Source organism: Osmia lignaria, chromosome 16 (assembly GCF_051020975.1).
Source record: "Osmia lignaria lignaria isolate PbOS001 chromosome 16, iyOsmLign1, whole genome shotgun sequence".
In the NCBI taxonomy this organism is placed as follows: domain Eukaryota; kingdom Metazoa; phylum Arthropoda; class Insecta; order Hymenoptera; family Megachilidae; genus Osmia; species Osmia lignaria.
Window position 1 is genome coordinate 2,983,671 of NC_135047.1, and position 17,734 is coordinate 3,001,404.

At 39.7% G+C, this 17,734-nt stretch overlaps 1 protein-coding gene across 3 annotated transcripts in view; it reads right to left on the minus strand.

The window, feature by feature from the left end:
* The window catches only part of sm (heterogeneous nuclear ribonucleoprotein L), a 110,100-nt gene extending 92,492 nt beyond the window's left edge, over window positions 1–17,608 (minus strand). The window contains exons 1-3 of one of the 3 annotated variants that reach the window (XM_034316788.2): window positions 17,362–17,608; window positions 3,285–3,328; window positions 969–1,038 (exon numbers count right to left, since the gene is read on the minus strand). In XM_034316788.2, coding sequence (XP_034172679.1) covers window positions 969–1,038; window positions 3,285–3,328; window positions 17,362–17,424 — 177 coding nt within the window. In that variant the 5' untranslated portion in view covers window positions 17,425–17,608. Of the gene's footprint in view, window positions 1–968; window positions 1,039–3,284; window positions 3,329–16,506; window positions 17,089–17,361 lie in introns of those variants that run through there. The other 2 variants (XM_034316785.2, XM_034316786.2) reach the window with 2 other exon arrangements.
* Between the last annotated feature and the right edge of the window lie 126 nt (window positions 17,609–17,734).

Genomic DNA, 17,734 nt, shown 5'->3' on the forward strand with positions numbered 1-17,734 from the left:
GCGGCTCCGTGAAAGTCCTCGAAATTATTGGAATAATTTGCATATCGTAACGAACGGAAGGGAAGAAATCGGACTGCAACGGGTTACGCGGAACGTTTGTAAAAATATCGATAGGTTATCGCGAGGCAACAGAGTTCCGACGTTAAAAGATCCATCGAAGGAATAGAAGGAACTGTGCTAATAGTGTTTCTTTTCCATATTGCTGACGCGTTACGAACGAAACTTCGAGGAAAGTTTTAATAAACGAACGTGCACGTTTTACCGAGAATACTTCGAACGTCCATCATCGAACGTCTCTCCAATTTTTCCTCGTTCGAATTCAGCCATTGTACGAAGAATGAGCGGCGTGCAAAGAATAACGAACGAGGCTGAACAGCGAAGCACCGTTTCGAATAACACCTATCTATGATTTCTTCGAAAGCAGCTTTCAATCAACGCATCGAACGAGTAATTAAATTCTGCAGAGTAATAACGATATTTTCTAAGCCCAGGTGCATACGAAAAACGAAATGGCAAAGGATAAGTTACGCCTTGCACGATCCGCGTTTAAGTCCTTAAAGAGGCTCTTTAATTAGTTCGTCTGTCCGTCGCAGAGATAACGGCAAGAAGGAAAAAGGAAAAAGGGGGGGGAGAAAAGAACACCAAGCATTGTGACCGGAAAACTATGCGAGAACTCGCGAATGGGAGTGCGAACAATGCCAGATCGCACAAGCATCGACTATTCGAGGGACAGAAACAGCGACAGGGCTCATCTATTATTGGCGCAAAACAGAAATAAAATGCAGTACGACGGCCTGTGAAACATACGATGCTTGCGTTCTGTTGCTAACTTTTCCACCCTTTCCCCTTTTTCCAACATTTTTCTTCTCTGATTTTCTGCATGCGCGCGAATGTACTCGACGATAGTGAATTCAGTCAAATTTCACTGACTGAAACCTGGAACACATTAAGTAGCAGAGAACACTTACCACAGTGATGGGGTAGACCGGGTTGATAATTGTGAAGAGGAGAACGTGATTGGGTTTGTTATTGTCTTCTCTGAAACAGATAAAAGAAATATAATCCAGATTTTCAAAAGTAACTTTATGCAATGTCAGGATTAGATATATTTTTTAATGTTTTATTTAACGATACCTAAGCATCTTACGAACTTATTACTAATTTTAATGCCTCGTAAAATAAAATACCTTCTCCCTTCTTTTCGAAAGCTTTCAGCACCAAGTTTTCATATATACGATTATTTAAAGCAGACTGTAAGTTACACTGGCCGCACAGCGAGAAGTTTCAAATTTACGAGAGAAATTTTCCGCGTCGCATGAAAACTTTCACGAACGCATAAAGGGTCAACGATGTTTGCAATTTTTTCACGGCTGAATTGCCGCCACGTCACCGAACAATTGTAACAATTTAGTCGTTTCAAACGGTAACTCGATGTATCTCCATTATACAACATCGAGCAATTCTTACCGAGATGGAACAGTGAAAAATTCTGCATTTCACCGGTGGATAGGGTAGGAACGAAGAGGGGGGAGAGTGGATGGAGCAGCGTTGAATCGCAGTGAAATTACATCAGCCAGCGCACAGTTGGCGAAATTTTTTATTAAATCAGAGCTGGCGCGAGCGGGTTGAGAAAAGGGTTCGGAGCGAATATTCGATTACTCGAGAGAAACGAAACGAAGAAAAAATTGTCCCGGTAATTTCCTTCCAAGATTCGACGAGGCCGAGACACAACGAATTGGAAGTACCTATCGATACATAGCTGCCTATACATTTTTCATCAACGTATTCTTTCGCTTCCGCTTTGAGGCCAATTGGAAATTCAGCCGCCTACCATTTTTTTCCCCGTGGGAAAAAAAGGGAGACACCCGGGTGCTCTGGTTCTGCAATTCAAAATAGCCAATTCGCCGCGAATCTGTTGCTCCTACTCTGAATGATTAAACATTCTACGATTCGTCGCTGAACAGTAACGAAAAAGAAAATTTGCGCCGTGGTTCATTTATTCTTTATCTCCAAGATTAAAATAATTCAATTAAAACGGTGATAAATGATTGCAATTAATATGACCCAATAAAATTTGCAAGATTAACAAAATATCAGTGGAATTCTGACTACTTTCTCTCTTTTTATTTTGTAATTATCTGAAAATAATTATCGTTCGCTGATGAGTAAACGAGGATCTCAAATTGGATGAACTAAAGTTGAAGAGACGACACCAGCCTCCAAAGTTTGGCCCGCAGAATGATAATTAACATTCACCAATTTAGTAAAATGGCCACAGGAAACCATCTGTCCGAATAAGGGTTGGTAATTGTCCAATTTGATGTATATGTAAAGCCGAATACACTTGTGGTCATTGAACAAGGTTTGCGGATGACAGTGGATTCGCGATCGGTCAATAATGCGTTAAAGGGGGGGAATTGGCCGTTGATAATGTCGCGAGACAGACGCGTACACGTCGAAATTAATTAAAACGTCGCAGCCGGTCCGCAAACTTTCCGACCGATCCCAATGAGTCGGCTCCGGCCAAGTCTAATAATAAGAAGTTAACTCGAGCGTTAAGCGTGATTCAGAGAGACGGGAATTTGATATCGAATGATATCCACCTCCATGGAACTTGACTTCCCTAAGTTTCTGTCGCGAAAACGCGAATCTCGCGACGGAATGAACCGGGGATATGAATTTCTTTGAAGATGCGCTGCGATTCGATGAAAAGTGAAATTATGATCTATGATACTTCGATCCCTTGAGGCATTACAATATTTAAGCCTTACTTAAACAAGGGTGGAATCAGAGGAGATGAAGATGACCACCCTTCCCTAAAGAGATACGCAATCTTGAAAAAATAGTATTTTAATATTTTTTAAATATACTATCAAATATAATTTAACAAGTTTCCTTTAGATACAAAAGGGATCATCAAATTATAAGGGTCATAAAAGCAACGTAAAGCATGGTCATCCCTCGCACAAACTCTATTAACACTTCGCACTCTAATAAAATTTAATTTAGGTATAATTAAGTTATGGTTAACTTGCACGCATTGATTATCGTATTAACAAGTTGACTGCCACGCTGAAGCTGTTAAAGGTTTCATTATGTAGACGAATTTTATCTATTATTTTCATAATATTTTAATTCTATTATCAGAAATTTATAATGTCTAATATGAATATTTTTAATTAAAGAAAAAAAAAGAATTCCTAATAATTCTTATAGAAATTCAACGAATCGTACCTTGTTAATGTAACTATTATAAATAAATGATATTCAAAAATAAAACATACCTTTTACGTCGTGGCTCGTCTCCGTACCCGCCATACTCGTGATTCTGAAACAAAGAAAATTATAATTAGCAAAAAGATTTTAAAAATTACAACATCTATTAATTTCATAAAGTATGTACTCAATTATAGGTATCTGAACAATGGCAAATGTTTGCAATAATAAATATAAAGTTTTAGAAAATGGAAAGGTTGCAAAATGGTACGACGAGGGTGTGTTTTGAAACGGATGAACCGATTTGGTGACTCGAACACGGGATATTGTTTTTCGTGTTGGCTGAAGGTTGCATAAGAGAAATTCGCGTTGCAATTTTGGCTGAACTTCGATGGTACGCGATGTCACCGAGGATGCGTACTCGAGCAATCTATTAATACACGTCCACGCGTCTTTTTACGACAGCACCGAAAGCAGACGGAAATAGTGCAGCGAGACACTTTAGGGGCGGTAAGTGACGAGCCCTAAGTGAATCAATTGTTCTTTATTCTATAAAGAGGAAGATTGTTACCCTTTGTACATGGGATAGATGCAGATTTATGCTATGCAACTGAAGTATCCATTATCTAAAATTAACAAAACTAAATCTGATTTTTATTTTTAATAACCTCGATCACCCAAAAATAACAACAATTAAAAGAATGACTAAACAGAAAAATTTGCACTCTCTTGCCAGGAAGAATTGTTTATTTTTAAGATAGAAAAGAAATCTGAGTCATTCATCATAGCCACGCTTCTAAGGATAGGAATAAACTATGTTTTTTTAAAATTTAAAATGACAAGGACGTTACAAGTATGTCTGACAAAAAAGAATTTGTTCAAGGAGACTTACATCATCAGTTAGAAGTGAAAAAATCCTTACACAAATTCTGGTTATTATCTTAACCATACCTGTATGTTAAGTTTATAATTCTTGACAAATAAATTTTCAGAAATCTGACATTTTTCTTATTTTTACATTTTGGAATCGTGTTTTATGTTTCTGTTTACATGTTACTCTCTGCAGATATTTTTTTCTCTCTTTCTTATAGACGTATGTTTAGAACATTTGTTAAATGAATCGAATGTTTAGATAACCGATGTTTGGATAATCGAGATCCTGCTGTATTTGAACTTTGTACTTTAAACTCGACGAGCCAAAGTATAAGAGAAACAGGGCGATACGTTTAGATAAATCGATTATCACAGCAAATGGCAATCTTCTTCTTTATATGATATACATTTCCATCGAATCATGTTTTCGTATCTCGTCGGAACATGAAATGTCATTGTTATTTTACACGCGAGATAAGATAATAAAAAATGAATTTCACTGAAGCTTTCATTAGGTCACGATAATAAAGAAATGTATAAGATTAATTATTCAATCGCCTCGTGGTTATTCATTTCTGATTCATTATTCCTAGCAGAGCAGTTCTTTAAAATAATGATATCGATGAATCAAACGTTAATCGTGGGTGGCGTATAAGCTCGATAAAGAAAATTGAAGGAACATTATGTTCCGAATGCATGCAAATTTTTTGTAACGAATGATATCGCCTCGGCGACGTTCCGATAACCTTACGAAAGCAATTTAATTTCGTAATTTACGATCCCGCTGATTGCCGCATACTTGAGAGAAATGCTGTTTAATCGTGAAACGTGGCAAGAGTTCGCGTGCAAATTTACGTAATCACGTTCGATCGAAATAATTGAATCGTTCTGCTTAAAAAAAGCAGGGGGGGGGGGGGGGGGGAGAGAATTCCAGCTGGAAACCAATCGACGCGATAAGACCGCGAACAAAGTGAAACGGAGAAGGAGCTTTAATTGAATGACGAGTCTCTGTCAGAAATTAACATTCATTATTCGCTGACAAGCCACGCCAATTAGTCGTTCTTTTGCATTGAAAGGCGGCTCGTAAAAGTCGTTTAAATTTCAATTTCAACTTCTCAACGCATCCCGGCTCCCCTGTGGCCGTGTATTTTCCAAGCGGAACCGTGTCGATTCAATTCCATCGCGATACGCTTTCGGCTCAATTTTTCAACCGAAAACCGATGACACGCTTTAACTGAAAACGATTCGAATTTCCATTAAAACCGAATTGAAGCCGAGAATTTCGAGAGTCAAAATATCAAGAGACTTTCCGATAAGATTAACCCGAAACATATTTTCTCACTCTCTGCAGGTAAACTGGGTCGCCTCGCTGCTTCAGATTTTCAGAAAATCTCAGAAAAAGTCTATATCGTTACACCAAATGTTCGAAACTTTTAAAATTTCGAAGAGGTGTGAAATTTTATTTGTGCCATCAAATAGTCAGATTACCCGTGGAGAATTAAAGAGCCAATTGCTGCAGGAAATGGTTGAATTTTTATGCAAAAGGAATAAGAATTTCTATCGCTTCGCTTCATTTGCTCGTAAACCACCGTCAGAGTGTGTACGCATTCAAAGCGAAACGTTTCCAACCTATGTGTTCGAAAAATAAAGGAAACATGGTGTAGAAGAAGCATCAATCAGGCGGTTGGCCAAACAAATTCTTGCGAAGTAGGAAAAAAGAACGCAGCAGGAAGCTAAGAGGAATTCTTACGGAATGGTTTTGGTACACGATCCAAGATTTCTGACGGTATGCGTTGTACTGGTCGCATAGTATCACCGTTACGAGGCACGGTGAATCCCACGTAGAATCTGTAATACGTTGTTATAAACATAACTCAGCATTGGCTTCCCGCCAACCACGTGGTTTCACGCTCAATGGATCACGCCCGAACGGCCGGCTAAAAAATATCACCGTCAACGACACCCCCGATAAATTCCGTCCATCACGATGGAACGCGTAAAATGTTGAAAGCCTTTTCATTTCCGGCAACGAGAAACCTCCGATCTTACCCTTTTACGATCGAATAACAATGCGTGCCCTGCTTTCTTGTTGATCGTCGTATTCAAGTCGTTTTGAAACTGATTAGAAAATGAATTAGTTGGCAACGATTAAGAATAATATAACTCGAAAGGAAAACTATGCAAGAAATCAGGCTAATTGGACGCCAGGTGATGAAAACACACGGTGAAATCTTGTTTACAAGCATTAGATAGTGTTTATCTAAATAAAACCTTGCATTAGAAGAAATTTACCGGCGTTGCAGAGAAATGCATCTCGTGTCTTGTTGCATTGTAATTGCAGTTACACTCTGGATAGCAGAAAACACGTGAATAGGATACTCCGAGTAAAAGCTCGCAGACAGCTCGTATATCAGAGCGACACGAAAAACTACGCTCGACATTTTACGGTTTGATTCTCCGAGTGGGCGGAATCTGTAAGTGGAAACGGATAAAATGAAAACAAGGCGAGGGCGTCGTACAACCGTCTCAGAGTCGAGGAGAAAGTCGACTGGCCGGTTGCCAACCACGTGCTGATAAAGAGATTAACCGCAGAAACAATGCTTATGCTTCGTAATGACTTAGTTTGTCAACGAAGACTACTTTCAGAACTTTCCTATGATCAGAAGAATGAATTTCCATTGATACATCTTGACTTAAAATTTGAAATTCTACAAAATCGATGAATTCCTATGGAAATTCAACCACTCGTCCAGAAATATTGTTCCTTCATCTTCTAAAAATACGATTATTGCGTCCAGCACAAGGAAACAGGGTGAAACACAGGTTCTTGAGAGACGACGATGCGTTCGCTAACAACGAGTTAGATGCAGGTGAAATTTAAGGAGGAACACGCGTGAAAAGTTTCGTCTTACCAGCTTTTACCAAGGATGCCGGTAGAAGGCTGTATGTAATTCATAGCCGACAAGATAATTGGGCCACTGTGATTCCAGCACTCAGAGGCAGCGAAACGGTCTGTCTGCATGTGAACACACAAGAAGGATGCACCACTCTACCGGGTATCGCTTCAACGTTTAACCCCTTTCCCTATGAATTTTCCAAGCAACCGCATGCACCTAGTTAGATCGCGTTTACATGATCCATTTAGTTTGATCATGGTTTCTCTAGGCAGCGTACTCGCGTGCTACGTTTCAACGTGAATCGAACCTCTTTCCTGTATTATAGACTTAGACAGAGTAAACTGTGCAATAATTAGCACCTTAAATTAATAGCCCATTTAATGACTGAAACTGTGTCTGAAAACCTCAAAAAAAACTCTGCAATTGATCAAACTCTGAAATACTTAAAAAAATAATAATAAAGTTGAAAATATTAATAATTAGCGTAAGTACAAGTGTTCACAGGAAAGCAGAAATAATTTTTGAATAAATTATAAAGTTGACCTATATAAATAATAGAAACAAATCCGAGAATATTAATGGAAAAGCAGAATCATTCAAGTAGAAGGGTTAATGGGCCAACAGCTGGTCCACAGTTCAAAGGAATACCATAACGTTTCAATTGCTACACGTTGAAAGATACGCTCAAGTCTTGGCTCGCTAAAGAACAACAACGATAATAACAGATAGATTAACCAGGGAAGCAGCTGTTCGAAATACAATGTAGCCACTTGGAACACGTCGCGTGCTCGATGTCCGCTTATCGATTTCGCTTCGCTGAATATTATGTCCGTCGTGACGAGACAGCTGATAGGGTGAAACTAGGGTGAAGAAGTCGGCGGTAGAAAAATCGGAGAATACGAAATGTATGCCGCTGCAAATGGCATTGGAATATGAATGGATATTAAAGTGACCCAGGAGGACAAAGAAGGGTGGCGAATTTTTTCGACCGACCAAATTATACCGTCGACCAATGATATTCGAGGATCTTGCAGAATTATTCACAGTACATTCTTATACATTGTCCCTCAGTAAAATTTTAATATTCATAAATTGTTAGAATAACGATGGACTCTGTTCAGAAGATTTTTGAATCACAGAAACTCTTGAAACTTTGAAAGTTGAAGATTTACTGCAAATTGATTTTATATATCTTTTTTCAACAAAAATTTAAGAATCCTAATTGGACGCGTCTTGGCTCCGGTTTAATAAGAGTCTGATGGTATTTCAGAATAATGATTCTAGCACTGAATACAAAGGAACAATTTTGGGCAATTCGATATCGCAACGGCGTGAACCTGTCACCTCATTACGTTTGATCGATCTATATTGAAACCAAGGTTTGTCGTAGTCAGCTACACAGTCGTTCCTAAATCATCGTCGGCGTAGCAGAACCTTTTCGTCACGTCCAATTGATTCTAAACGCAATTATTGGAGCAGAACAATGCCCGACGCCAACGAGCGACAAAGTCCGCTTAATTCCCTCGAAACGCGAAACAACGAGTCGTTTAAATGTTAATGGAAAGTAGTTCTTTGGCAAACGCGCGAGGAATGCGGCGAGAATTCGCGTCAAATTTTTCATCTTCCGTAACGTGATTTCCAGTTAAACATTTCGAATTGGAAAGAAAATAACTCGAATACTTTCTCACGCAAAGGTATAAATTCCGCAATTATTGCTTATGCAAGTGGACACTGAAATATGCGAATTTCTGAGAGAATAATAACTTTATGGAATCTTATGGTTGCGTCAAGAATATACGCAACTGCAATTTTGAGAAAAATGAAGATAATTATGATTAATCTTAAATTCAACCATTACGAGTGTGACACAATATTATAAACTAAAGGGTTAAGACAGTAGTAATAATTTCTTCTTAATAGCTGAATTTAATGATCCAGAACTGACAGTTTCTATCACCTCTTACTACAATTTACGAACCACTAAATTAAGCAAGTCATTAAGGAAAATTGCACTAATATTCACTCGAAGTATCGTTTAAAAGTTTGTAGAATCTTGAGGACATCGATCATTTAAAAAAAAGTTAAGGATTTATTTCTTTGAAAAGTGTATCAATCAAAGTCACTGAAAATTCTACGACAACTGAATCGTTGGAACATTTACAAAATGTATCGAATTCCGATCGCTTGTCTCAGCCAATGGGCAGGGTCGTTGCGCTGGTTACAGATAGGTCGTTACCAAATAAGAAGCAGTCTGCCAGGAATTCTTCAACTGCAGTTAATTGAATCTGCACGCGATTGCTAGACCAGAACACCGCTCGTGACGGAACGCTGCAACTTAATTTCCCATTTCGCTTAATCCGTGGCACGCGGGTCGCGTTTGCGTCTCGACGGAATTCAACGCATCAGTCGTCAAACCGTCATCCCCGTCGGCCCTGCCAGACCGGCCTAAAACTAGATTTATATCACCAACGAGCGAGAATGAACGCGAAATCATTAATCAGACCGATGCGCTGATACATGGCGGCGACGTTTCCTAAATGTTTTCTAAACTATCGAATAAGTATCGGCTCGTTCCGTCTACTTTAACGCTTGAAATACCAAGTGTTCTTTCATGAAATATAAATAAAAATATGTATCGTCTAATAAATGAATACGTTTAGAAACGTCAGACATACATCGGCTAGTACATACGTGTATAAGTTCAATAAATTTTACGCTTTTACCCTGCCATATACACACGTATGCGCCATTCGAAAATGACTCTACTTTTAACCCATTTGCATGAGAAGAGAATATATCCGTTCATGTCGCCAGGCCATTATCACTTTTAACCCATTTGCATCAGAAACTGATATATTCGCATATAGTCAAAACTAACTAGACACCAGAATTTATGCCAACTTGTATGCGATGCTACAATTTCATGAATATTTCTCAAACCGTTACCGTAGTATAGGTAAAAAAAAATCTGGTACCATTCACTTAGAGTTTCTTTTAATTCCTTTCCTCTTAGATCCGCGATAACGGCAACTGTTGCGATAACGCTCGTTAATGACCGTCGCAGTGTTGAACGCATTAATAACCCATATCAACGCGTGCTGTACTAGATACGATTTCTATTGTGACAGTCGACTAAAGACCATTGTACACACCGTTGGTAACAAGAGTATCATTACAGCCAAACCACCGGTGTCTGGTACACGTACAGTCGAACCGCATAAATCTTGGAGCAAAGGACAAAGCGAATATTACGATTTCTGCACTGTACGTCTAGTACAGTTTCCACTTGTTCATCGGTTATTGCATTTCGCGCTTGCACTATCGCATTTGCATAGTCGAGTTAACGAGGAAAATTTCCTTGAAAATCAGTGAACCGGCATTACGCAGAAAATAATGGCCCGTTCGTTATTCCCGTTTCTATCCGACCGGGTCATTTTCAACGAATACTACCACCCCTCTTTCCTGACAACGAGTCTCATTACAAACGAGGAAAACTGCTGAAAATGGGAAAACAGCCACGGGGAGAACCGAACAAGGATAGAGAGAACCGCGAGCGACCACCGCCCTTTATCGTCGAAGCTTCGCGTTCTAATTTCATTTAACCTCGCCTTACTAACTCCACGGCCGACCTTAATCTCGCTAAACTCCTCGCGGTGAAATTTTCACACGGAGTTTATAGAGAACACGCGCCGACTGTTCGGAAAGGAAACGGTGCAAACCGGCGATAATGAGATACCGCGGGGACAAAGTTCGCGACATTCGCGAATAACCCAGCCCGGCTAAGGGAAATAGGATAGAGTAAATTGTTCGTTATAGATTTTGATGAGAGCTAACCAGCATGGATAATTGCGATATGTTTAATCCTTTTGATCGCTGCGTTGCTCGATAAAAGCGGTACCGGAGTATCGGTTTCAGAAATTGCAGCTTTAAATTGAAACTAGTTTAACGAATAAGACAATCCTTCGAACATTCGAATCGATTTAGATGTTTTTACATTATGTAAAAGAAAACGGCGCATCTCGAACAAACATCTGGTAAGGAGAATTCGATACCAGAGAAAATCCGATTTCCTTCAAACGGAAAACTCGTTTTCCTTGTGGATTGTATTTCAAGTTCAGCCGCATGTACAGCATAAACTCTAACGGAGAGCATTGCAACTTTAATACAAAGGTACTGGAACGAAACTTTCATAGGAAACTTCGATAATTGAAAAGAGCAATGTGGATGAACTGGCGACGTCCATTTACAAAACAAAGAAAGATAAAAACAGCGGACAGCTGATTTCTATAAAACGATCGTTCTCATTGAAAAATAGAAATAAAAATGGGAGCATACGTGTGCTTTCTGCGCGATTAAAAATCTTGAAAATCATTACTCTTTATCCATATGTATGAACGAGGCACCTAGATAAAATTTGCAATTAAAATCGAAGCATTTATCAACTTTTTTGTTGTAAAGTGTTTGCATTTCAAAATAACTAGCTTGCAATCGAATGTCTCAATTTGGTAAACTGAATTTAAGACAGCGGTTCGCCTTCTTAGGGTCAAGGGTAAGTGTAAAGGGAGGAGCCTAGGGGAACCCATGGAGAGCCTAGGGAGAGACTAATCTACAACCTTCTGTTTTCGCATATAAAGAACGTGGACAAACAAGGCAACTGGTGGGACACTTCTTCCCCTACACTTCCTTTCAACCCTCGTTCACTTTCCTAGGGTCATTATTTCAAATACCATTCCACCAAATTGCTACGTGCAAACAAATTTCCTTAGCAAACTTAATAAAATAATGGAATATTACATAAATTTTCAACGTGCATTAAAAGATTATTATTAATTAAAAAAATTCTCAGAGCACCTGGTGCTCCTGTAATCCAAAGAAGGGTTAACGAAGGGAGGTTTAAATAGCACACAACTGTACACAAATAAGAAGAGAAAATTGTGAGAGATGGAAATGGAAAATAGATTAATCACTTTGAGATTGGATTCATAACGCAAACGTCTTCGAAATGAGGATAAACCCCTGCGAAGATGAGATTCATATTCGAACGCTCAAGGCTAGATGGTAACTCTAATTGCAACAGGGTGGCACGTACCCTTCGCGTAATTAGAATTCTCTCTACCGTATACGGTACTTAGTAGTTGTCTATTAATTAAGCCAAATCGATGGGCCATCGAATGGATGGCATTGGCAGTCAGAAAATTGCATAGTCATCGTTGGACCGTTCTAATTATCCTCCGGCAACTCTTCCGGATTTAATTAATCATAATATAATCGACGAGAAGCCGGGTTATCGCGAGTTTCTAGCTTCCGAAACTTCCGGAAGAATCTTGATCGGAACGAGTAAGTTTTCGCACAGAGATCTGAAGGTTCCTCAGGGCGATTGATATTCTTCCTCTGTGTCGTGGAGAGACCGACAAATTCTCCGCCTCGAGCGAATAATCACACGTCCCGGGACCGTGGATGGTCCAATAAATTTCCCTGGCTGCCTTACTTTAACTCCAACATCCCACTCAACGTATACGTTGCCGGAAATCGCGAATGAATGATGCACCGGCCGCACTTTCATTCGTATCCTTCGCGAGATCTATAATTTTCTCGATAGAATGGAACGTGTTGCGCTTTAGCCGGTCTCGTATTCGTGGCTAACGTACAATCCGACGTGATATTTCGAGCTACGTGAAAGATTTCGTGTCATCGAGCCAACGATTCTTCGATGAAACGTGCTTTCTAACGGGAAAATCGAGAAGGATATTCGTCTATGATGCTACGTGAATTTTAAGAAGGTACTCTCGTAAATCGGTTTGCGAAAATCTGAATTTTTCTTATACATTTTTTATAGCTCGAAACGTGAAGAATATATTCCTAGAAGGAAATTTTAAGATCCGGAAAGTAACTCAAATTGCAACCCTCCGAATGGAACTGTGTAAAAGTAGAAGGAGCAGGTAAACCAACAAGTAATTGTGTTACCTGTTTGCCTTTCGTTAATGATCAAACAAATGGAGAAGGAAATGTAAATAAAGTTCCACAAAAACTCTGGAACAGCTAATTAACTGTAACTTACAAGAGAAGAAAAGTAGAATTAAATTTCTTTTCAATTTTGGAGCATCCAAAGTTCACTCGATAGAAAAGTATACATTTTAGAAAAATTAGAATTCGAAGAATTAGGCAACTTTCACGTGAAGGTAAACACAACGCATCGAGGATTCAACGAGGGAAATTGCAATGCTCGAGAACAATGGCCTTTCAAAGCCATCGCGACGTATCGAATGGCGGTTTATTTTCGTGTCAGCGTAATAATCATGATCGATGGAACAATGATATTATGATCGATGACAATTTACCGTATATTCAATACTCTTATCCATCCGGCTAAGCATTATTCCATTATGTGCAATATCGAAAGCAATTTACGCCGATGCACCCAGACACAATCTGCATTCCGTGCAAAACGTGCGAGCAATTTAATTGACTGTTTTATCGACGATTGGCGATAAAAATTTCCCTCTTTGACCCAAATATTTTATTACTGGAAAAAGGTCAAACTCCTAAGAAACGAAGATATTTATCGAACACCCAAGCGTCGCTCCAGTTTCGTACCGTCAATTTCGTATCTGTTAATCTTCATTTTAAACCGTTCCGTGAAAATCCCAAAAGCGAGAAAACGTCGAGGGGAACTATCCCCGTTTCGGCGTGAAACTTTCATGCAATATCGGCCCGATGCGGCCAGTCATAGGGCATAAAACGGCAAGGCAAAGTGTCGCTCGAGCGACGTTCATGAATTTCATTCTCGATACAGCTCCGAAGTATCCGCTCGATCGACGTCGTATCGATCTTTTTATAACGGATACACATCGTCACAGGTGACGGTGTTCGGAGTTACGTCGCAGGAATACCGAGGTAAGGATATTTTAGTCGACGTGACACACCGAGATCCAAACGGGCGGACACTGTCGCTAACTTTGAGAGACAGCCTGTCTTTGCGTTGGCAAAGTTCAAACGAACGGGTTTCCGTTCCCGGCGAACAAATGGAAAGCAGGGCGAAAACGAGTTCGATTCGTTGCAAAGACGACTGTAATTAACGGGTGGATTGACAAAATTTGATTATCATTCTCGCGATGCCTGCTATCGAAATAGAAATCCTAAGATTTGTTATTCCTATTACCTCGTCATTTCAAATATCTAACACTAATATTTCTAAATCAATTACTCATTTTACTCATTTTACTCCGAAAATTATGACTGGAACACCCATGAAAAACCTCCAATTAACACGATAGTAGAATAGATCATTTTGAGTGATTGATGAATGTACAGATGATGAGCATTCATACTTTTGTCCTTTTGAAAACGGGAGCATTCGAGCTTCCATCATTAACGATTACAATTACATTGAATGGTGTGAATGAATTTAACGAGATTAATGTCGGCTTCTGTTACAACCAGTGACGAGATTAATGACGATTCGCATTCTCAAGCCAGACTAAGATCAAGATAACGGTCCTTTAAACCGTTCTGTCTAGGTCTCAGCGACGATTACCTGAGCTGTTCGAGGGCGTTTGAATTTCAATAACAGATGCACGAGCCAAGATAAACCGGCGGAACGATCGGTACGATGGGATTTAATCGCGTGCAAACGTCGCGACCGTCTATAGTATTCTTTTTCCAGGATCGTTGAATATTTCATCGAGAAGAAGCATCGAAACGCTTTGATCCTCAACCTCGCCATCGAGCATGCAAAAAAACAGCGATATATCATCGCAGTTTTTCGAAAACAAGTCAATATATGTACACTGTTGAATAAAATTATAAAACAAAGATACTTAAATTCATTTTTTTTAATTTACTTATAAAAAAGATTCATAAATCTTTCTGTAAGGGATTAATTTCAATAACTTATGATTCTTTTTTCCTATTCCAAAATTACGAAGGTGTAAAAATGTTTTAACACATTTGTTTTATAATTTTCTTCGCCAGTGTACTCAGACATTATACAACACGTTGCGGAGAACCGGTCAAATCGATTTATTTCTGGTTTTACACTCGATTAACATTAACATCGTACCGCTGAGCCGCTGTTTTTCCATGAATCCTAGCCAAGAGAAACGCAGAGTAAGAAACCTTTACCGTAAATGGAAACATTTTCTCATTATCCATCGACTTTCTGACTCGAATCACTCATGGAACACGGTATAAGGATACATATTTTAACGGTGACCTATAGAAACGACTACTGCTTCTGGTTTTATAGAGTACCTATGAATCGCTAGGAATCGTTGACCTATCATAGATCGATTTCTAATATAAGCAAGGAAATGAATTTTCTCGAGATGACTGTGTCAGAAACACGGCTCCCGATGGAATTAATTTAAAATTGAATTAGAAGTAAATTAGAAAAAATTGCATTTGAAATCATTTCTAATTTTCTCAAGAAACCGAAGAATTATAGAAAAGCTTAGTTAACACGTTGAACGCTATGGGGGTCACCGGTGACCGACATTGCAAATTACACATGCCTAAATTAAAAGAACATTATTTTAAGTAAAATAGTAAATAGAGGGCTTAAAATTTGAAAATTAAGTATTTCTATTCTTAATAATTAGAGCTGCAATACATATTATAATAAATGATCATTTTCACAGTGGCGTTCAACGTGTTAATGAATTACTGATAAAATTTCTTCTGAAAAAGTACCATACGAATGCGACTCGTTATCGAGCAGCGAATCTATTAATAGGAAAAAAGAATAACAGAATAAACATATGGAGTTCAGTGTACCGATCAAGGTATTCCACAATCGTCTCACAATCGTGTGAAAATATGATGGACGTACACGCATATGTAACACGTTGCGTCTACCGTTACATCATTCGCGGTATGTGTTCTCAACAGCATGCAGTGCTACCAACCGTGGAGCGAAGGTTACGAAGCTGTTAGCGTGACAATGACCTTTCCACGGCTTTCCACGTTCAATATTTACCGTTCACATATGTTTACGTTTTCACGGAAGATTTGTAGGAACGACAAGGCAAACATTCACACGTAGATAACGCGTGTAAGATACAACATCGTGGAAAACATTGAAACAACAACTTCTAAATGATAACAGTACATCTAACCCGTTCGATCATTAATTAAAAACATTTATACGCATAAATTGTGATAAGAGAATTAAATAGATGTTCTTATTTTTATTTATAAATACTGATACCACTTGGGTATAATTTAACTGGGGGGTGATCCGCTTATGCAATTAAATTGCAAATGTGACCGCTGTGTTATTTCAGCGGAGCGAATTAATCTTTGTAATTACGATATCGCTGTACATATGTATAACTTAAAAAATAATCAATCTGAAAACATTTCTCTAATTAAACAGGGATATAAATATTTCTTGGAAATGAAAAATATCTCTATCGAGATAGTAAATCAGTGTTTTGTGGGTAAGAGAAATGTTCTCGAAGTAAGAAAAATAATAGAAATAAATAATTGATACGTAAAGTACGTATCAATGGTATTCTCGTACCTTCGAAACCCTCGCCGGATACATTCGGTTAATATAACGTTAACGGAATATGCCCAGGGAACGATTTCAGCACGAAAACGTCGCTCCAAAGAAAGGAATTGATGAGTATCATAGAAACCGTCGGTCGAAGACTCCTAAGTCCAAGAACGCGTAGGAGCAACAGTGCTGCTATTATCTTTGCCCTCGGTGTTTCTCCCAATAATCTCATGGGTCACGGGTATTGAAACGGAACTGCCCTTCGTGATAATCGTAGACGGTGAGCATCGCGACAACGCCTCGTCTCGCGTTGATAACGCGATGGAAATTATCGACCCCGGTTCACCGACGGGGGTTTGTTTTGAACGTGCATCCTCGCGCACAGCCGTCGCCAATAACGACGATAGAACGAAACGGGCTGGCTGGCAGGCCTTCTGCTGCTCCACGACGGTGGCGACGGCGTCGTCAACGACACCGAATCGTATAATACAAACCGGAGCACACGTACGAGATAACAGGTTGCTGCCGAAACACGAGACACGTATCAGGCTAACGTGCGTTTCGCATTATAACACGACACGATCACGACACGAGACAATCTCCTTCGAGAGCGCGCGCATCGCCCATTGTTTCGACGCGGCGGTGGCGGTGATATGGGTAAAAGCGACCGGATAAATGGCGACTTTCCCCCCTCCGCTGCTCGCGACCGCCTCACGAGTTGTAAATCTCACGCGACACGCCGAAACGCACGCGTTCACTGTCTACTTGTATCACGAATCGTTCGTCTGATAAAAAAAATATCATCCGACAAACACCGAACGACAACCTTATCCGGGAGAAAATTTACATCGACCGTACGAAATGTATAAAAGTACTCACCCTGTGACCGGATTCCTCGAGTCGCTGCCTCTTGGAGTGTGGTCCGTCTCCGTTGAATGCCATCCTGGGCCTCGGCACCGGGCAATTACTTTTCAAGCAGAAGACACTCGGTGCAACAACGACACGTCCGTGTGTATACCGCGCGGCTCTCTACCGTGTCGACGATCTCGTGCGCGGACGGGGGAGGGGGGAGGAAGGAGAAAATAATCGGTAGGACACGACGCGAACGCGACGAGAACAGACAAACGCGCGAGAGCGGCTTAAGGGAAACTGGATCTCGACGTTGCTGGAGAGGAACGTCTCTGCCCCAAACGAACTAGCCGGCTACTGCAGCGCTATCTACCGACGCTGTTCTTCAAGTAGAAACTGATCC